General features: G+C 42.1%; 1 protein-coding gene across 15 annotated transcripts in view; it reads left to right on the top strand.

Annotated features, from left to right (window-relative positions):
* The window catches only part of tcf7l2 (transcription factor 7 like 2), an 83297-nt gene extending 69152 nt beyond the window's left edge, over nucleotides 1-14145 (top strand). For 2 of the 15 annotated variants that reach the window (XM_033326813.1, XM_026350986.1), the window contains 9 exons: nucleotides 28-130; nucleotides 1121-1207; nucleotides 5354-5479; nucleotides 5589-5751; nucleotides 5859-5966; nucleotides 6661-6709; nucleotides 7469-7519; nucleotides 8680-8752; nucleotides 11861-14145. In XM_033326813.1, coding sequence (XP_033182704.1) covers nucleotides 28-130; nucleotides 1121-1207; nucleotides 5354-5479; nucleotides 5589-5751; nucleotides 5859-5966; nucleotides 6661-6709; nucleotides 7469-7519; nucleotides 8680-8752; nucleotides 11861-12317 — 1217 coding nt within the window. In that variant the 3' untranslated portion in view covers nucleotides 12318-14145. The other 13 variants (XM_026350972.1, XM_026350977.1, XM_026350975.1 and 10 more) reach the window with 10 other exon arrangements.
* The last annotated feature ends 8114 nt before the right edge of the window (nucleotides 14146-22259 follow it).

Below are 22259 nucleotides of genomic sequence, written 5' to 3'. Positions count from 1 at the left end.
ATGCCTGTCATCCTCTTTCTTCCACAGGAATTCCAAGGCCTCCACATCCTCCAGATATATCTCCTTATTACCCACTGTCACCTGGCACTGTCGGCCAGATCCCCCATCCGCTAGGATGGTTAGTACCACAGTAAGCGAATCCTTTTTTTATTACTCTTTATTCTGTCTTCTCTATTCCTATAGCAACCATATATTGTAATGATTAATAATGATATATCAAGTCAAATCATTGAAGAATAAAACAGTAAACAATAAATATGTGTGTTGACTGTTGGTGCATGATGTTGATCTTCATGTAGATAAAGTCAATTATACAAGCTGTCTCTATCTCCTCTTGCTCCCCGGAGTGGGTGCTCTCTCAGAGTTGGAGGCCTCTCTCAAACTTAAACTTGATCGCTCAACTTTGCAACGCACTCGCTCCTGGACCACAGCAGCCCGCTGCAGCTTCCTCAGGCCCTCACCGGCCTCGAATTCCTACTTTGTGGCAAATACTCTTTTGCATGTCTCTGTATGGTCCAATTAGAGTAATGAACCGTGATTGCCAGTATTTTACCCACAATTCCACACGGGGGCTCTCCCCTGGTAACTCTTGTCAACACTTGTTAATATGACAAAAGGCTACAAATTAAGCTCTGTTAATTTAATGTTTTCTCACCGCGATCTAAATACCAAGAGAGGCCCCAAGCGCAGCCATGGCGCCCTTTGATTTGCTGCACTTTATTTTGGTATAAATTTACATTCATTATTGTTTGTCTTTGGATGTGTAGACCTCAATTAGCGTGATGGCTCCATTAAAGAGACCCGCGCTTCGTCTTTAATTATCACAACAAAACACCTAGTTCCAGCTTGGGGAGGAACAGGGCCCCACTCTGTCGACACAGAGCGAAGGGTTATGAAATTTAATTAGCCATTGCTATCAAGATTTGTGGCATTCAAATTGTTCAGAGTTTTCCTCCCTTTGATCTGCGCTCTGCAATCCCCTAGATTTTTGTCCTGATCAAATGAGAATAAAGAGGCCCATGGTGGAGAGAGGAGAGAGATAGAGGGATTTACCTTCTCCTCTTCCATCACCCCTGTTCCTTTACCTTTTTGCCTTTCTTCTTTTCTTCCCCCTTCCTAGGCAAGGTCAACCTGTTTATCCAATCACGACAGGGGGTTTTAGACACCCCTACCCAACTGCGCTCACTGTCAACGCATCCATGTCAAGGTGAGCTGAGCCCTCGGCACTAAGCACACAGACACACACACACACACACACACACGCTTTCTCACCTGCTCATACATTCACTTGTGTGTTTTTGTGTTGGCTGTGAGGGCAATGTACAAGCACGTGCACACTCACATGCAGTGTGAGTGCAGTGAGCAGCAACTTCTCCCTTAAGGAGAGCTCACACTCCCTATCTCTGTGTTCAAAAGGCAAATTCTCCAGTGTGGGGCTCCAGCTAACATGCTCAAATATTAATTATATTTATCATTTTCTAATGAGGCCCCTGAAGAACATTTACCCCCACTGCATGTCAGGCAGATCTGAAATGAGTTAAGGCATGTCCTTGCTGTGAGTTTGAGCAGCCAGACAGATAAACAAACACAGAAACACTTTGAAGGGTACTAGATGATATAAGCTGGGGTTTGACACTTAGCTTAGTGCTTTGGTCCAGCCCATTAGGGTCCAGCTTAAGTGTTGCTGTGGACATTAGTTCACCCACGGGGGGTATGTGTATTTGCTGACACCTTGTATACATGCCTGTGTGTTTGTCAGTTGGTGTTAAACTACTTAACGTTCCCTTGAGGGACACGTGTCCTCTATATTGTGTGAGGAGGCAAAAATAATTTAGATTACTAAAAGCCCATGATTTGTGGGACTTGAGGATCTGAAAAAGCTACAACACAAAAAAAAACAAGCAGCTTCCCACTTTATCCGCTCCTCCTCCTCCTCCTCCTCCTCCTCCTCCTCCTCCTCCTCATCCCCTTGCAGCAGGGGACTTTTGGACAGGGTTGGTTGAGAGTCTAGGGATGAGGCCAAGCTTTAGTTTAATTACAGCTTGATTGGAAAAACAGCTCCTGAGGGCAGTGTGTTTAGACCTCTGTGACATTGATGGATCATGTAGATGCAGTGAGGGAGGAGTCGCAAGGGGGGGGATGACATTTTTAAAGCATAGCTCTGAGAATAAGGGAAACAAGCGTTTAAGCTCACCCTTGCAGTTCAGCTCAAGGTTTTGCGGCTGTGCTATTTTATGTTAGTATTTATATAAGAACTTTGCACATCGCACGTCAACCAACTAAGGTAACTCTGCAGAATAGTGTCTGGATAGTCACATTTGCCCCTCCCAGTCCATCCTAAGCAAGTCTCTGGTGCAAAGGGTCAGACAGTGGGCCTGTTCAGACATCGGCATCTGGCAGCAGTACCCAGCCAACCTGGATTTTAAGTGACTGCTAATTTGGTCCCTTAATGACAGCCTCTACATTGTGATCATCTTATTTCCAGTGTAGCTAATTGAATATACTGGCAGGGGTGTAGGGGGACTGGCCATGGGGAAGAGCTAATGCCCTGTGATGAGGCTCCTAATTGAATTAGTATAACTGAATAGATGGAGAGCTCTGGGATCTCTCTGGAGGATGGGGGGTGGGGGGTAAACACATATCCAAAAAAAAAAAAGAAATCCCCCAACTCTCTCCTTATACATGGGAAAAGAATTCTGACTTTGATGGGCCAGAGTAAAAAATCAAATTGATGACAAAATCTAATAACGGTTTGTCTAATTGTGTCAGCAAAATGGCAGACTTCTTTCATATATAGCCTTCAGCTAGTTGGTTTTGTTCAAAGAAGGACCAAACTGTTTTGATAGCTCAAATGACTTGTAGGGAGCAGTCTGACTGGAGGAAATTGCAGAGAAAAGACATCCTGGCCTTGTACTCTTGTCGGGAGCCGGGTCTTTTTAGGAGAGCGCTGTTTCGGTATCAGTCCCCTGTGCCGTCATCGGTGCTGAATTAGGATGCACGGTGTGAATCCGGTACCTCGTAGTCTTGCAATGAGCACCTTACACCTAGATCCTGTTAAAAAATACATTATTTTAGGATGTGAGGCAAAAGAGCCAAGGAGAGAAGAGACAGTCAACGGAACAAATGAAAGACATTATTTTGATAATGGGGTTGGAGCCAGTGCAAGTCCCTTATATTGTGTGTGCGTGTGATAATGTGTGTGACAGGTAGGAGGATGTGAAGGCCCCTTTGCCCCTTATGCTTAAGCCTGCCCTTTGATATGTTCCCCCATCATCTTGCTCCCTCTCTTTTCCTGGGGAATGGGAGAAGCGCACCGGCCAGATCATTATACATTAAACAGGCACGGGGGCTACTGCTTCGCATGGGCAATTAAATGGCGCTGGCTGACACTGGGCTTGCTGCACCAGTGACCCACCCCTCTTCCCCACCCCCACCCCAGCATGACCAGCTATTCTTACCTTTCAGATTGAGACATAGGAGCCCTGGGGTTTGGGTGGGTGTATGGGTGGGGGTCTCCGCTGCGTCTCCCTCTGTGTGTTGGTGAAATCGGTCCGAGGCGCTGCCTGCTGCTGATGAGACCTGATGATGATGATGATGATGACGATGATGATGCCCCCGTGCTTCAAAGGGATGGCCGTCATGTTTAAACCATAACCTGTGCCATGCAGTGGCAGCAGGAGGAGAAGAGGGAGGGAGTGAAAGAGTGTGGAGGTGGAGAGGGGACAGGGAGGAGTAGAGAAGAAGAAGAAAAGGAAGAGAAGAAAAAATAGATCTTGCAACAGAGGAAATTTTAACAAGTGCACAGAGAGAAAAGGAGGGAGCGTGAACAGGGAGAGAGGAAAGGGAGTGAGAGAAGAAAATGCAGCAGCCCTAATGATGGGCGATATGCAGCCACTGCTACCGAACTCCCCATCAACGGATGACATGGCACAAACACCAATGTGTCAGTGATGAAGGGAGAAGAGGGGAAAGGAGAAAAAGAGGGAAAGAGTTTGAGGGGGGAGCGCACTGGCATTCCCCTGAGATGGCCTCCAACAGAAACTAGTTGTTCCTGGCGAGTTTATCCTCATCATTATATTCTGGCTCGGAGCCATGCAGCCTGACACAGTCAGATAATGAGCTCTTTAAAAAAAAAAAAAAAGAATTATTCCTCCTTTTTTCCTTCTCCTTCATCCTCCTCTCTTCTCTTAAATTTGTGTGTGGTCACGTGGAGCCGTGGCGTCGCGCTGTAAACGTACACATGCAGATAGACGCATAAATATTTAAGCAATCGCACACAAAATAATTAGAGTGGTGGATGCACTTGCACATACAGTGCAGCCGTGTCTCATGTCTCCTCTGGCCAGCGAAACAGTTCCATAAATAAGGCTTTCTGGCCTCCATATGTGGAGCTGTTGGAGATGATGAAACGTTGATAGGAGTGTAGACAGATAAAGATAAAAATGTCAATGCTGCTGACAGTGCTGAATTGGCAGAAAAGAATGGGAGAAAGCAAATAGGAACCAAAATACGAGAAGCGATCCGAGACTTTGATAGAAGGTGTAAATCTAGATAATGGTTCAAGCTTTACTCCTCCAAAACCTGCCTTTTCATACCTGCGTAGCTGCTAAAATGCAGTTTCTTTAAATGATATTTGGAGACCATTTCCCCAGCTGTTGACGGTTGTTTAGACAGATATAAACGTTTTTGTTTTTTTTTTACACATCTGTGAAGTGCGGAATCAGTCTGAGCACTGATAAAAGCCAAGGCTGTCACTGATGTCAGTCTACAGAATGTTTTTGTAACCATGAGTAGAAAACGTGAAGGTGCACTGAACTTATGACAAGAATTGTTGCCTCTATTGGCTACGGCACACTTCATATGTTACGTAGTCAAATTGAGTAGTATTAATAGAAGTTTTTGGGAGATGTATAGTGTTGGGAAGTTGGACTTTGTCATTGCCACACAACAGCACCTTTTCAAACACATTACTGATTGTTTATATTAACCTGTTGTTATGCCGTTGTGTAAAGTGTGTAGCTGTCCAGGCTTCAATCTGTGCTTAAACTAAATTGTGTAGCATTTGACCTAACACTCATTTTGAGTAGTAAAATGTAGTAACCCCTCTGGTTGTGAATAATAATAATATAGCAATCAGCCTTGGACAGTTTCATGTGGATGTTTGTATGTGTATTTATGTGTTGTGGCTAAAAGACAGTTCCATTTCTAGTCGATTAGACTTTGTACTTTGACAGTTTGTCATTAGATGGGACTGGAATTTAGCCACACTATACAGTGTTGTGTATACATGTGTTCCATCTTCTCATTTCACCCTTGTCCATTCTGACGATTTACACAGTCTTCTGTCCTCTAGGTTCCCCCCACACATGGTGCCCCCCCACCACAGTTTGCACACCACGGGCATCCCACACCCAGCCATCGTCACACCCAACGTCAAGCAGGAATCGTCCCACAGCGACATCAGCTCCCTCAACAGCTCGTAAGTAGAGTTTCTCTGACCTAGAAACATCTTTTCACTCAGACTAGAATCGCTAGAGTCACCTGTAGGTTGACTGTGCTCACCTTTCCGACCTCTGGAACCTCCACAGGAAACAGACAGACGCTAAAAAGGAAGAGGAGAAAAAGAAACAGGTCCACATAAAGAAGCCTCTGAATGCCTTCATGCTCTACATGAAGGAGATGCGGGCCAAGGTGGTGGCTGAGTGCACACTGAAAGAAAGTGCCGCCATCAACCAGATCCTGGGGCGGAGGGTAGGTCTTAAAAGCTCACCATATACAAATCAGTGATTAATAATCTTGATGGTCGTTAACCTCTATACCTATTCTCTTCTTTCCATGTCCTGTTTCTCATTGCACAGTGGCATGCCCTATCGCGGGAGGAGCAGGCCAAGTACTATGAACTGGCCAGGAAAGAACGACAGCTCCACATGCAGCTGTACCCAGGCTGGTCAGCACGAGACAACTATGTAAGTTTTTAAGTTTACAAGTCGTAACAAACCAATTTTTCCCCCCTTTCACTAGGTCACATGACCAGCACACGCGCTGTTTTCTTTCTTAGCTCTGACCTTTCGTATTGTTCTTTTTATATGTATATCTTCACGTGAATGTGGACATGGACAAATTGCCATGACCTGTGCCCATCTAGTTATGATATGAAGGGATATTTGTAACAAAGCCTGACCGTGCCGTTGTTTATGTGTATACTTGTGAATCTTTTGCGACCTCAACCCTTTGTTCTGACACACAAGTGCACAGATTCTCATCAATCTCGTCCAGTTTTGAGGTCAAGCTGACCAGGGGAGTCTTCAACGAACAGCTTTAGAGAAATCTGTCTTCCAAGCCAGAGGCTCGTCAAGATGTCTTGATGTTCACAGAGCAGAGGAAAATAAGACAAAAGATTACAGAAAAACAAGAAAAGAGCAGAAAAAGTCAAAACAGAGAGAGGAGGGAGAAGTCGGCACTGGCCTGCAGTGTCTGTAACAAACCGCAGGGCAGAGGCAGTAAAAAAAGGCAGAGAAAGAATGAATGAATAAATAAGTAAACACAAAGAGAAGTCCTATTCTCTGTTTCATGTTTTGGGCATTCTGCAATATAATAACTAAGGTTCCTGTCTGTCTCTGTTTTTTTTTTCTTTCTATTTTTTTGGCGGCTAACCAACAGGGGAAAAGGAAGAAGAGAAAAAGGGAAAAGCAGCAAGCAGAGAGCAATGGTAAGTGAGCTGCAATTATCTCTTATATTAGAAGAGCCCCATCATGTGTCAGGCAGATGTGACATCTTGCAAGATAAAAGTCAAGCTAGTTTTTGTTTTGTGTGTGTGTGTGTGTGTGTTATGTTTTGTGTGTGTGTGTATGTTATTGTGCCTGGCTTTTTTTTTTTTTTTTTTTTTTGGTATAGTTATGCTATCCAATGCAATATTTAAATGGTAGAGTTGCTTGTAATACCCCCCTTTGCCAATTTTCCCTAGCTCTCCCCAGCTAATAACAACTGAATATGCATGACCCCCTCCACTCCTTCTCACCTCCCCTCTTGACACCCCCCTCCCCTCCTCCCCACTTTGCCCCTTAGCGTTCTGGTATTGTGATATGTGTGTTTTGAGAATGTGAAGTTGAAGCATTGTGAGAGCCATTAACTTTGCTAGTGTTGTGTGCGTGGCCCTGTTTTATAATGCCTGTGCCCTGCAGATAGACTGCACTACTTTACAGTGTGCGTGCATGTGTGTATGTGTGCGAGTGACTGTGCATGTGTGTGTTGGGCTGCCCCTTTGCTTGCTTTCATGCATGCTTTGATACCAACAAAAGAAAATCACTTACATCTTAAAATTAAGGAGGTTTGCGATTTCTATCATTTATCCATTTTGATTCTTCTGATCATATTGTGAGAAGCATTTGCCGACTTGTTATCATGTATATTGCGCTCGTTTGGTGACGGATTTCTTCTTGAAGGCCTCTCTATCTGTTCTTTTTTTCAGAACACAGAGAATATTTTCCAAACCCTTGCCTTTCACTCCCTCCGATTACAGGTGCTAATGCCATTTTGAATATTAAATTACTAACTGTTTATTTCTTCTTATTTAAATTAATGTATACTTATTTATCCTTGAATGTACAGTTATAGGCAGGCTTAAGCTAAAATTCAGTATTTTGAAAGATGCTCCTTTTTGCTTTGTTTACTGCTTCCTTTTCTTTAAATGATGCTTTCATTTCCTTTGATTTCAAGTTAGGTTATATTTCATTTCATTTACCGCCATTGACTCATGTTGCTATTTAGTTTAGGGCATTTTCCGTATTTTGGCTAAATCAATATGCAGTATACAGTAAAGTTAGATTATCATTGTGGAGTATGACCTGGAGGATGTGGCGTCAGGGTAAACCTCCTTAATCTATATGCTTTAGTAGCTTCGCTTGTGCCTTTCCTACAGGCCAGCATGAGTTTGGCCTACTCCCCCTTTAAATCTGCCTCTACTCAGACGAGGCCTGGACTCAAACACTCCTCCACAGTATTCTGCTGTCACTCCGCTCTACTTCTGATAATGACATGATTACTGAGTAGAGCTAGCAAGTGACTGGCAGCTTTTCTGCGTCTGACAGCCAATGCTGATGGAAAACAGTCAAGTGTTTGATGGCAGGTCTAAGGAGTAGATTCCCTCTTCAGGTTCCAGCCTTTTTAATCCTTTCCCTGGCTAGGCCTAATTCATAACTGTGCTGTTTTAGCAATCTGCTACTGCTGCCTAGTTCTACCCCCTTGACTTTGTCTTTTTGAAACCATAGTGCACTGATAACATCAAGCAGTAAATTAATCCAATCTGCATTTGCTCCATTAATTTCCTTTCGACCAAATAGGCAGTTTATCTTCCAGCTCTAACCCCAGTTAGAATTCAGATAACGTGACTGAAGGCGATTGTTTATGTATTAATATCATAATTTGCATGTATTTTGATTTTACTAATGTCTGAAACACGCTACTTGTGTTCAGTCCTATCTTTAAAGGCACACTTGAGAATGGCTTTATGGGGGTTTTGGGGGGGATTTCTTGCACAATGACCCACTGCCAAGCTTCATAGATTCACTGTTATCTGTTTTTTCTCCTTGTATCTCTCCTCCTTTTGATTTCTGTTCGTATTTTTTGGTTTTGGTTCTATTCCTCCTCTCTGCTGGCTTCCCTTCCCTGTTGCGGCATCAGACCTGAGCGCTCCTAAGAAGTGTCGAGCGCGCTTTGGGCTTGATCAACAGAATAACTGGTGTGGCCCGTGCAGGTGTGTATGGTGTGTGCTTGCACCGGCCAGGACCAGGTGAAGGCTGGGTAATTCTATGCTGGGACTTCCTCCTCTGCTCTCTGCTGCTACCTTTTCTTGCTCTGCTCTTCCCTCCCTCCGTCTGTCCTGCCAGGCTATCGTGACCTCTCAGCTTCCTCCAGCCACGCCCTGCCGGTCTATCTCTAGGTTGCCACTGTGTTTGTATGAATGGTGTCTGTGCGCATGTGTTGATACAAAAGCATTTCTCAGGTCAAAGGGGTCTTATTGCAGGATGCACGGTACAATAGCCTTATTGACATTGGTCAAAAATCCTAAACTGGCAGGTCGGGGCTTGGAGGATCTGGAGCCTGATGGCTTGGTCAATATGGAGGACATCCCAGTGTTGCCAGCCTAAACCTAAGCCCTGGCTATATGTTGTTGTCTGTGAAATGACGTGTCCATTTTCTTTTTTTCTTTCTTTTTCTTTTGTTTTTGTCTCTGTGTGTGTGTTTGTGTCTACCTCTTTGGCTAACAGATGCAAATACCCCAAAGAAGTGTCGTGCCTTGTTCGGGCTTGACCAGCTGAGTTTATGGTGCAAACCATGCAGGTATAACTGCTGTAGTACCAATGGGAGGAAGACATCCACAATGAGCAGCTTCTTCTTCTTGATTGTTTGCTCATATATCCCTCTAAAACATGTTTCCATCAGTGTGGTAAAAGATGGTAAACTCTGTTGCTCTTTTCCTTACTGAGGAGCTTCCTGCTAAAAATTCGCTCACAGTGATTTTTCTTCATTGAACTTGGTTCAAGCCCAGTGGCAGAAAATGGATTTCGAAAGAAGATGACTGAATATTTTATCTCAACAAAACATCTTGCTTCAAGATCACGGTTTGCTAATGTAATTTGGAATAACGTGTCTTACAATCCCACTTGTGGTTGAAATCCATTTTCTCTCCAGGCAGTGGATAGTTCCCTCCCATCTTAACTGTCATGTATGTTCTAATTGGCGCCCTTTGAATAACAATGTTATGCTTACAAATTTAGCCCTGCTTTCTCTGAGGGCCTGCTCAGTGACACTCTTTTCTGTGCCCTCTTCCTCCTCCTTCTCCACCTCTTCTTCCTCCAAACTCCTCTTCAATAACCCTTACTTAGTCCCTACCTGTTGTCTTTCTGTTCTGACACAAGCAGTCTTTGAATTGGAAATATTTTCATGGTAGGTATTTGTTTCTGCTACGTAATACCATTCTCTGTGTCTGGCTTGTACCACACCCTGCCCCACTCTTTCTTGACGCAACTCTTCAACTCCAACCATTGCAACACATAGTTTGCAACTGCTGCAACACATTTCATCTCTACTTTTTTAACCGTGTGTAGGCTCGAAATCAAACTTTAGTTTGCAAGTTAACAGATTTGTGTATTTTGTTAAAGTCAAAGAACATATTGAACGTATTGAACGACCAACAAGAATTTCTATACTCACTCATCTTCACAGTCCACTACCACTGGTGTTTCCACTTAGCTTTTATTTCCCTTCTAGCAGACATACTCATTACCGAAAACTCTGCTTTATTCCTTAAATGGTAATAGCAGATCATGAGACCGATGGACTAAAAATGCGATAATTCACTCTTCATTGTAGGAGCGGGGAGGTTAAAAGTTCTCACTGGGCTCCATTTCCTAAAAGATGCATCTGGTTGAATTTCCCCAGAGGCAGAGAAATCAATAACATACACGGGCACATACTATGAATCAATATGTCTGTTAAAAAATGGATATTAGCTCATTTGCTGCAGTTTGACAGACAGTTATCGAGAGGAAGATGTGTATGTAGTAGCAAAATGATACGTTTTTACGCCCGGTCGATAGGCCGCACCACCCAGCGCTACCGTATCAGTGTAGAGTGTACTTAAAAGCCTTATCTCCACTCTTTTCCTTGTGTCCTATACTGCCTGGTGTTGTGTGTTGTACTGTCAAGCTTATCGGCAATGCATGCCTGTCTTTCATCCTAGCATGTTATCAAGGTTTCATGAGCCTTTTTGTGTGATATGTTAATGTCCGTCTTCCTTTCCATTCCCAACAATCTGCTCTCCCAGTGTTTATGTCGAATTTTCCTCTTCAGAGTTACAGGAAAAGCTTTAGTTTGACAACCTTAATTAAACAGAAGCTCAGCCTTACATGTTCCAAGAGCCTCAATCTTTCCTTTTTAAACACCTTAGTTTACCTATTCCCTGTCTTCTTGTCTGCAAGTCTTAAATACTAATACGCCATGGCCTTCAGGCATCCTTGTGATAGAATAGAGAGCTTAGAGAGGGGTCACTGCCAGGGTCAGGGTAAAGATGAGGTGGGCAGAGATTCCCCCTTAACCAAATTTGAACACAGCCTTCGCGGCGGAGTCACCATAGATAAATGCAACAATACCCTATTCTCCTAGCCCCCCCACCACCATGCTCGTACATCAGGTTCCACTGAGTGCAGCGGGCCTGGCCTCGGGATTCAGCAGGCAGGGGGAGGGTCCTGACCCCAGGCAGAAATGCAAACGTGATGCCTTGACCCTTCATGCACACACACTTGTGTCTGTGGGCTAGATCCAGGGTGCTGTGGATCTTGTTGACTTTTTCGTCTCGTATCCAAACTCTGTCCCCTCAGGAGAAGAGAGAGTAGGGCCAGATAGAAGTAGAGGAGTGAGACAGGTCCAGTAACCTTGTGTTGCTGGAGAGAACAAGCCGATCCCCAGATGTGGCTCTGCCTGTAAGAAAGGCAGAATTTACATCCAGAGAGCATTACTACATCTACTCTGCTTCATTTTGTCCTCTCATCATCATCCTCATTCTCCTGTTACTTCCTGTCCAGGTGCTTCACCTGTGATCTTTCCTTCATGTCTCTGCTGCCTGATGGTTTAGTATTTGGGAACTGACTGTCATTTCTACCACCTTCTTTCTTCTTAGCACGAGGTTTATAAAGCTGCTTAAATGCACCTGCAAACAGTTGAAACCTTCACATGAGACCGATGGTTTTCCATCATAATATAAAGTTGAAGGTGCCTTTAAGTCAGCAGCAGTGCTAAGATGCGATGTCGTTTGAAGATGTGATGCTAAAAGATGTTTTCTTTCTTTCGCCTTGTCCCTCAGGAGAAAAAAAAAGTGCATTCGCTACATCCAAGGTGAAGGCAGCTGTGCCAGTCCTCCCTCTACGGACGGAAGCTTACTAGACTCCCCCCCATCCTCCCCCTCCTCAGTGGTTCCCTCCCCCTCCTCAAAAGAGTCCAAACCTCAGACTGAACAAATGCAACCTCTCTCACTGACTATGAAACCGGCCCACCAGCCACTCCACCACCCGCACCTCCTGGCTGGGCCTCCACCACCATCTTTGGTTCAGCTGGAAAACTCTGCTGCAGCTAGCAAAACGCCCGGCGCCTCCTCCCACAACGGAGCCCTGGAGCACGGTGACGTCTCGTCTTCGCGGCAGCCGGGCTCCTCTGTGGCATCCTCAATGGCCCGGCCCTCGGCTTCGCTGTGTCATTCCCACTCGCTCCTCCCCTCCACGGCTCCTCAGCCTCTGTCGCTAGTGACCAAGTCTATAGAATAGTCTACCCTATTCTTCTTCTCCTCTTTTCTAGCTCTGCACACACACTTACACACACACCTTTCTAGGCCCTCTCTCTGCTATATTTCACTTGCCGTCAGTTTTTTTCTCTTTACGTTTCTGTGCCATAAGGCTTTGAAATCTTAGTTTTTGTTTTATTAAAGTTCATTGGTCAATATTTGACCTATCATTATCAAAAAAATCTAATTATTATAAAGAAATGATACAATGAGCTGTAGTATAGCTTTGTGAATCTGCCAAAATTTTTATGAATTTCATTTTATCTTTTTTTTTTGTTTGTTTGTTTTTGTAGTGTTAAACAGTGCAAACAGAAAAATTATCTAGTTCAACTTCAAAATGTTTAAAAGACGGATATAAAAAGGTAGGCTAGATTATTCAATGAGCCCTTTTCTTGAAAGAGTTGGTTCTCCTTCTTTATTTGTATTAAATACGAGCTTGCGAACCAATCATTTGACATCTGTTCAAACTCTAGGAGGGCATGAGGCTAGCAGTGACACCTCTCTGAGGAACAACTTTAATTGTGATGTTACTTGTTCTTGTTTAAATGTACAGAATAATGGGGAGGGGGGATTACTGTGTTAAATATGCATTCTTCCACTGCGTTGTCTTTTTTTTTTTTTTTGTTCTTTTCATCGTTGTTTACCTTTGGGGTGGAGTCAGGCAAGTTGGGTGGGCTTGAAGGGAGGTCGGGGTGGGTTGAGGGTTATTAAAATGTCACAACGCTAGGACCAGTAGTATTTATTGCTTTAGAGATTGCTTGTTGTATCTTGTATGTGTCTCTTTTTGACTTTTTTTTTTGTTTCTTAATACATTGTACAAATATTTTTTCTTAAGGTAAGCGACTTATATATGAATGATCCATTTTTACAAGGAGGTTTTAAAAGGCAAATCTTTTTGTTATTGATTTCTTTCCTCGCTGAAAACCTGGATTCCACTCAGTGTACTGTGTAGATCTCATGAACAGAAGTATGCACAATTTCAACTAATGCGTCTATAAGCCATTTTACAAAAAGAAGAAAAGAAAACTTGAAACAAAAGACAGTGGGTACCGTGTCTTCAGTAGTTGGAAAAGTGTCTAAAGCCCTTCTTTTTTATTGCACAGTCTCATCTCTCAGACTGTAGATTCGTGTACAGATTTTCCGTGCCAAATTTTGTGATAATTTTCTCTGCCCCGCTAACCACGCTGTAGGGATTTTTTTTGTTTGTTTTGTTGTTGTTTGTTTTTTTAATTTCGATACCATTCTTTGCTGTGACGTTACATAGATTGCTATGTATGTAGTATAAATGTTGCTATAACAAATGTGTTTGGTAGCAAATTGTCAAATATTAAAATTTAAACTTAATAAAAAGACGGACATCATACTGTATAAACCCACAAGGGCCAAATTATGTATATTAGGAGGTTCATAAAAAAACTATTAAATACAAAAAAATACACAAACTGCCACTTTTAAGTACACTACTACATATAGGTAGATAGAAAAAATAGGCATGTTGATGTTGCAAGAGGCTGTAAAAAAAGCTACAAGAGAATCATCCACTCGGTGCCATTGTAGTTGACATGACGCGACTGTAATCTGTCGATTTCTTCTCTGGTTTATTAAGATGCTAATGATAAATAGTTTGAATGTTTCCTTAACGGCTGTGATGTTCCTGTTCTATTTTATGCTCTTATCTTTTTGTTTGTTTGTTTTTTCCTGTTATTTTAAATGGTTCCAAAACCATGTTTTTTTGTAATGAATAAATGTTTATGCTGTACAGTCTCTGTAGCATGCAGTTCTGTATTAATAAAAGCAACTTAGTATGTGCACATCTGTGTCTTCCTTTTATTTTGAAATTCCCCCAACAGGTGATGTGACCTAAGGAGCAGCTCGGCAAGAAGCTCCTATTCAGTTTTAGTTCTGCTCTACAGTTCACAACAGAGTATCTTGAAGAAAGAAGTAATTTAGATATATTTTAATGGTCTTAATGGTCTGTTATACTTAAGCTGCGCTTTTAGTATTATGTCATTGTAATGAAAAACTGAAAATCCTACTAGTTTTATGCAATGTCGTGGCCAAATTATCAGTCAGTGCTGTCAAATCTGGTAATATTGTGAACACAGGGCAGATGTTACCAACAGAAACAGAAAGCATGAGATCATCTATGACATTTACTTTTGGACTGGGCTGACAACGTTATATGTTTTCTCCACTGTTGGGTTCCAGAAAACAACATTTAGTCTCTTTTATCGAGCAACATAAGGATAATTTAGTTCAGGAGTTCATGAAATAGCCACGTCAACAGTACTTACTTTTAACAAAATGTTAATACAATGAATTCATTAGATAATATACTGTGTATTTGCCCTTTCCAGCATCAAATTGACGTAAATAGAATAGAAATAATTCAGCAATCAGAAGTGAAAGGCCATGCCCACCAAAACCCACTTGGTGTGCACACGGCTTCATGAAAGACTCTTTTTCAGACAGTAATTGTTAAATCTACTATTACTGATCACAGATGTCACTTCAACTGCTTTCACTCACCTATTACTTTAAGCGTAAATAAAAGAAGACATCTCACAGAGAAGATTAAACAGATGTATATAATATACAGTATGTCTCATGCAAATGGTTCTCTCACACTAAATTACGAAAAAGGTGAACTTTCACAAATCCCCGTAGAGAAACATTCGCTTGCTTTGCGTCTAGGTGGAGGTCAGAGTTCAAGATGAGCTCAGAGCAGCGTGTCAGGAGCTGGTGAAGGTGCTGTAACTACTGAAGAACTCCTAAACAAGACTGACTCTCACTAACAAAGTGAATTGTACATTATTAATTTGTGTATTGTGGTTGTCTGCTCAAGAATTCAAAGATTTCTAACATCAACATAAGGTGGCTCCGAACACTTCAAAACTGCTTTTCATATAGAAGTTGTTGGATAATTTTTTTTTTCACTGAACAGATTTAATTTCGCTTTGGGTTACAGGGGCATTTGTTGCAGCGTCATCTGTGAATTGTTGTCACTGATGCATTTTAGCTTTTCCAGTGGTATTTTATCAGTAGTTATGTTGGGAATTTTCCATACAATTTCTCTGTATTAGAAACAGCACACCACAGGCTTTACATCTCAGTCAAAGCAGGCTGTGTTGTTTGGGTTGGCCTCTGCTTATGTGATGTTCTCAGTGGATCACCAACAGCTTTGCAAGAAAACAGTCTCTCCGTGTACGTGTTTGCAAGTGAGTGCAACAATTTATGGATTCTCTCTGTGCACTGAGGAGAACGGCATCGATTCCTTATTTATTTGAAGTTTGCTTAAGTGTACACAGTAGCCAAGCAAACACAGAAAAAGAGTAGCTGAAATACAGCATGCATGTTGTGCTTGATCATGGCCACACAGACCGTCCTCCAGTGAACACCCAGCAAAAAACAGAAGTGAAACCACAGGGATGGCTTCAGTTATGATCAAGCAAATGTAGAACTCCTCTTTGTTGCCTTTGAATATATACAGTGTGAACACTTTATGCATTTGTGTCGGCTATACCCTTGAACTATAAACCACAATGTACAACATGGAAGCGTCTGTGACAGTTCTATTACATTTCAAGAAGGAGGAAAGGCTTTGTGTACCTGAGTAAAGAAATGGCGTGTTTTGATGTCAGTGTGGTATGGAGGAGCAATGTTGAAGGCCATCGCTGCAGGCAAGCATACAAATCAGAAAACATTGTACAGCGTTAAATATGTCCTCTAGGTTGCAACAAACAAAACACAAAAAGATATTGTTTCGGATGTTATTAAAAAAAGAGAGAGATGTATACCCCTGACCCTGCTCTCGATGACAGGACAGATTGGAAACTTGAAGAACTGGCCACAGCGTATAGCAGCATTAACGTCCACAATCTGCTTTGTTGTAGACGAAATTGCCACGCATTTTCATACAGCTTCAGATTAGACGATTTATATCATCCTCCATATTTCTATTGCTCATTCCTTCACTACAATTAGGTTTAAGATGAAGAAAAAAAAAAAAGAGGGCAGAGGGTCATCATTGGGTTTCTCTGTATAGATGCGTTTTTCAGAAGTGCTCTCAAGTTTGAAGCCGCAGCTTTTTTGTAAAAGGAGTTCTTGAAAAAAAAAATAAGAACACTGAATTGTGCAGATGTTTCAAAAGCACATATTGAAACCAATGCATTGTGGCACTTTTGTGACCTTCATCAGAAAGGAGCGAACTTTCATTTTCATTTTGTCGTCATGCACTTTTGTATGCTGCTCCTTGAAGGAGACTATTGCGTGGCCAGCAGAATTCAGCAGTTCAAAAAGCACTTGAGTGATTGTTTGGAAATCGTGACCTGTGACCTTAAGTCATGTGTCCAAGGAAGAAGAAGTGATTTTTTTTTTTCAAGATTGTATAACATACTACATACAGAGGGAAAGGATTCGGAGGCTATGTGAATACTTATTACAGGTTACGTTCAACAGTGAAGGTGAAGTGGGTGAAAAAGAAGGGCAAGAAAAGGATTGATGTTTAGACAAAAGTAGAAAAACACAGCAAAGTCTGATTGTTTCAAATGATGTGTGATAGTGCAGGTAAAAGACCTCTTGGAAATCGTTTAAATGGTTCTTTGTGGGAACAGAAGGGTGTTTAGTACAACAAATATAAAGAGCAGGATCTTTCCTAATTCTACATCAGATGAGGAATATGTTGCTACAGTATGTCAATAAGAGAGATGATGTGGATGCTATTATAGTTGGCTCTCATCAAATATAGAAAACTGCTATTTTAATAAAGACTATAAGATTTAAACAAATACATTTTGCTAATTAGAAAACGATTTCTAATTTTTTTATGCATGTTTCCACAGTTTTTTTCTTGTTACATTACTACATTTAGCTTTGTGTGTTGCTATACCTTTACCATATGTTGCTATATGCTTTGTGCTTACAAAATATAAACAAGTCAGTTGCATCCGTTTTCAGTCAAATACACACAATTGTAAAAAGCTTTTGATGAACAGAGTAAATAGGTAAAAGAACTCCTGGATGGCAGGAGTCAGGAAGTATTTTGCTTTTAGAAATGTTAGTTGTTACTTCTCATATGTTATTAGTGTCTGATGTTCAAAACCCCATCTGTAGTTATTTTTATAAAATTTAATACATGCCACTGAGTCACTTGTAGACCAAATGTGCTCTCCTTTTCTAAAAACTAAATTTGGAAGGAATTATTCCACTCTTTATTCAGTAACAATTGTCCTCTAACCTTGAAGAACAAAATGAAGCACATGAAAGGTGGGTATTTTAAGAGATTTTCTCTTTCCTACAATATGAAAGCATCTCTTTTGTCTAGGAAATAAATAGGGGCCACCACACAAGAGAGAATTTGGTACAATTTGGTCCACAATACTTTCCCTAAAGGACTATCCCAGAGTGTGCCAGCAACAAGGCCATCTTTAATCAGAAGGATTTTATTTTGGATCCATTAAGGACATATTGTGTGTATTGCACTACAATGGCTTCTTATAACAGGGACTATAAAAGCAGCGATCAAGTACACAGAGGAGAGGGATAAGCAACAGGGAGTGCAGGGATGCTCCATCAGAGAAATATTTCAGCAATTCAGGCCAGAACATGGAAAGCCTTTTTTCCTTTTTCAGCTCGAGTCTCTCTCATAAACCTATGGTCCTCCTTTATAATTAAATGACAGTGAATGCATGAAATAAAAGGTGGCAACAGTTGGGCCACAGCACAGAACTTAAAGAAAAAACAAATATCTGCTGTAATTGTTATAATATCAAACATGAGGACAATCTGTTGCTTTTAAAGCATCGTCACATATCCTCACGTTACAAATAAAGCTGCAGCAGCCACGATAAGACAACTATGAAAGTGTTAGTTTGGGGCTGTTGAAGAAATCAACCTATTTCTTGGAAGGTTGCAAGCCTGAATGGGACTAAGGTTTCTTGTTTAAGATTTCATAGATTTTATTTAATAAACTTTTTTATTGATGATTGTGGGTAAATTGCGGACACAATGATAATGGTCTTGTTAAGCAAGGTGCTGGATCAACTGGGGTTTAGTTTCTCGCCCAAGAACATGTCAACATGAACAAGAGGATCCAGGGATGAAATGGACCAAAGCCACCCATCAGTGATAAACTTTATGATGTGACAGACTTTTTTAGCATCCTTCAGCTCATTCCTTTGGTTGTCAGCCACTGTTTTGGTTCACTCTCATTATCATCCCATCCTATGTTTATTGCCAAGGCGTGTATAAGGACTCTTGTCCAAGTGATTATAAAGCAGAAATACCTTGAGACTGAGCATGAGGCCAAGACAGAGAAAGAGCTGCAGAGAAGAAGTGCAGCATATATACAGGTGTTATGTGTATGTGCTGCTGTCTGAATGTAGGCTTGTGTGTCACCTTCCCAGCACAAGTGCCCTAGTCCCTAATGATGGCGGTGTGCAGTGAGCTAACTACCCTCACAGTGGAGCGAGCCCCCAGGCTAGTGCCACATCTCTCCATCAAGGCCTGCCTTCATCCTGCTTTACACTTGGCCCTTTCCAAAGACACACACATACATATATATACACACACACAGACACAGAGAGCCAATGACAAATAATTCATATTATGGCCTGCCTGAAAGTTTGCCACACTACCTCATTAAGCAGCCTATTGTAACTGCCTGACATTCTCTCAGCATAATAACATTCCTTGGTCGGGTTGTTTTTGAAGTGACATCTCACTAGAGGGAAACAGAAATAAATAAAGAAATAAAAAACACCCAGTTGTGCTATGTTGTTCTTCACCTTCGGAACTCTCAAGGTGATGCAACTTTAGCTGCCAGATATCAATAATGGATCCCTGTTGTTTCTTGATATAGTACAAGGTCCAGCAATGACATATCAAATGAAAGCAGAAATGTGGTTACTTGTGTCATTCACATAGAAAGAGCAGCTTTTTCCATCTCAGTAAATTACAGCTGACAGGGATACAGTGTGACAAGGAAGGGAAGGAGGTAGCACATAGATGGCGTTACACAACATCGCATTAATTTTAATCATCAAATTGTAAAGGAAAGGTCTTAACGGGCTGTCAGTTTATGAGTGTGTAGACAGAAAATGATCAAGGTTGAGGAGGTTTGTTGACATACTGTACCTGGCATCCTGTATGCGGATATGCCAAGTGGAACATATAGTCTATGTTAGGCAAGACGTCTAGCAACACAATAACATAAGACTTAACTTATCAGGTGAAGTGACCAAAGGAACTGAGGAAGTCAGAATAAAAATGTATTATTCTGAGAGCGGACATTTCAGTCTCCAGCCGACGTGAACAACCACAGCTTCCACAGTCTCACACCCGCATGGACTCATCACACATGTGCACACACACACACACAGAGAGAGAGAGAGAGAGAGACAGAGAGAGGAAGATTTATTTGGTGTAATGAAGACACTATGGCTCAATCCAAACCTACATATTGAGTTTGATCTCCCACTTAGGGCTGCATTGATTTTTCCTCTTAGCCACACAGTCCAGTGCACCGCTTCTGACACACCAATGAAAATTAGTCTGTTTGATTTAATCTGCAAATTTTTTACAATGGGTGAAGAGAGATGGGAGGGAGGAGGAGGACTGCATGGGGGGGGGGGGCATTCGGGGATTGGGGTGCATAGTTTGATGAGGCTATGGAGAGGGTGTAAGTGAATATGCTCCTTTGATGTACTCCATGTTTTGCACGCATGGAAGCAAATGGCAGAATGGCAACAGTGTGGGAGTTTTTTTTTTTTTTTTTTTCTGTGTGGCAATCAGCCAGTTCAGAGGCGCTGAGCTCCTGGCGAGCCTACAAGGCATGTGGCTAGGTGCTCTCTGTCCTGGGGGCATGATGGGGAGAGCTCTGACTTTTCCGGGGCAACAACGAGGCATGGGAGAGGAAGAAGAAACTTTCTCAGCAAAGTGAAAGGGGGAAAGAGGGGGGAATCATCCAAGTAAGGCAGACTTGAAGTTAAAGCACTGACGAGCACTTCAATCTTCACTTCAGTCTCAACAAGTATGCCAAACATGGATTTTGCATAAACACACAACACTTCAGAGACAGACGCTGAGATAAAGATGAAGTTATTCGAATAACAAAAGGGAAAATGAGAGGAAGATGGAAGGCGAACCCCCAAACATGAGGAAAGATGGAAGACAACCCCTGCTACGCTGGATTCTGCGGCTGTCTTCCATCTCTTTCAGCACATAGCAGGAATGATAGAGAAGCATGTTCCAGCCTCCTATAATGAAGTCCAGATGCATCAAGTCAGCTCTGCTCCTCATCACCGCAGCCCGTGACCTTGGGAAAACTACCTCAGCTATGGGCCTTTTCTCATATTTTCAGAACTCTGCAGAAGCACATGAACCACACTCCTTGCTTGTGGATTAGAAGCAGAAAACTCCACAGAAACAAATGTGCTCTCTCTCTCTCTCTCTCTCTCTACTTTTCAACCTTCTTCCTGCATGAGAACTGATACTATTGAGATAACCCTGACCTACCGTGTGAGATAACACTGAGGCCTCCATCAGTGTACAAGACTAGTTTTACATATAAGCAAAATTAGTGGAGTGGAAGTAAAATGTCGCTGTAATCAATTGGATGTGGTGGAAGCCTCTATCTTTTTAGAAAAACTTGGTTAGTCCCTAAAATAAAACCTCAAATCCTGCCCCATTTTTCCATGAGACATTGAATAAAAACAGCCATCAATTAGTATTCCTAAGCCAATGTGAAACTCAGCAGTCTCGATCACTTTACCTGTGTATAAATTTTACAAGTTGGTTTCATCCCAAGGCTGACAACAGGAGCAGATTGTGTTTTTGTACTGCATATTACTTCTTATTACCTCTGTTAGTGAAGGGAGATTAAAAAGCATAAGACACGGCGATGTGGCTGAGAATAGCAGGTGAGAACATTTCATTGATTTTCAACTCCTCAGTCAAGTGCAATGTATCACAAGTTCAGTGGCGCACACTCACTGTATGAAACAAAAGTGGAGTAAAAGTGGGACGGCAAGTCTCATCGAGTAGACACAATTACAGTGTTGAGGATATGCTGTGAGCATTGGGTGTAAGACAAGAGAGCCATTTTAAAGGAGATTAGTGCTGACACCTCCCTGTGTCTCAGCATGCAGTGATCACACTGCGCCAGCTACTGTGTGTGGGAGGCCTTTTGTCACTTGTACCATTCAAAGTGGGAGAGGGAAAACAAGCGATGGGATGACACCCAGCCGCCTCCGATAGATCAAAACCAAACTAATAAGCTAGGATGCTCAAATTAACAATGAGGCCTCTTGTTTAACTCAGCTGCTTGACTTCCTCAGCTGAGGCACATCAACTACACAAGCACATTTAAATCCATATGAGGACGAGACTTTGGAAATAATGACTGCAGTCAGTGGCATCGGAGAAAGAATTTGGGAGGAGAGGAGATAACAAAAGCTATTTTCTGTCAACATGCCTCCATGTTAAAATCTAAAGTGGATCTGCGTGGCTTACAATTACAGCAAAAACTGCAATGAGCAGCAGTATGGCGTAGTTCAGCTGAGGTGGAGTCACACGGTAGTCATCCACTTAGTGGACCTTGGAGTAAAGCACATGAAGCTGTCCCATTGCAACAATAATCCATCTCCATTGTTCCCCTGAAGAGGCTTGTTGAAAATTAATTTAGGCTGGTCAACAGTCAATAATATGCTCCCCAGGGGCATGCAGTTTAACCCCCATACTTCTCAGTGTATTAAAGCACGGATAAACACTCAAATCCACATTCCACTCAATTGCCTCTCAACAGTGAGAGGAAAGTATTATTGACCAATTTCTGAGCTTAATGTACCTATATTTCACCCTTCAGGCAATTGACTCTCACCTCCTCCACCTGCTTTTATCATGTTATCATGTTTTATGTTGTAGTGTT

Source organism: Anabas testudineus, chromosome 19, assembly GCF_900324465.2.
Source record: "Anabas testudineus chromosome 19, fAnaTes1.2, whole genome shotgun sequence".
NCBI lineage: Eukaryota > Metazoa > Chordata > Actinopteri > Anabantiformes > Anabantidae > Anabas > Anabas testudineus.
Note: the sequence above shows the minus strand (reverse complement) of the source record. Positions and strands in the feature narration are given on the sequence as shown.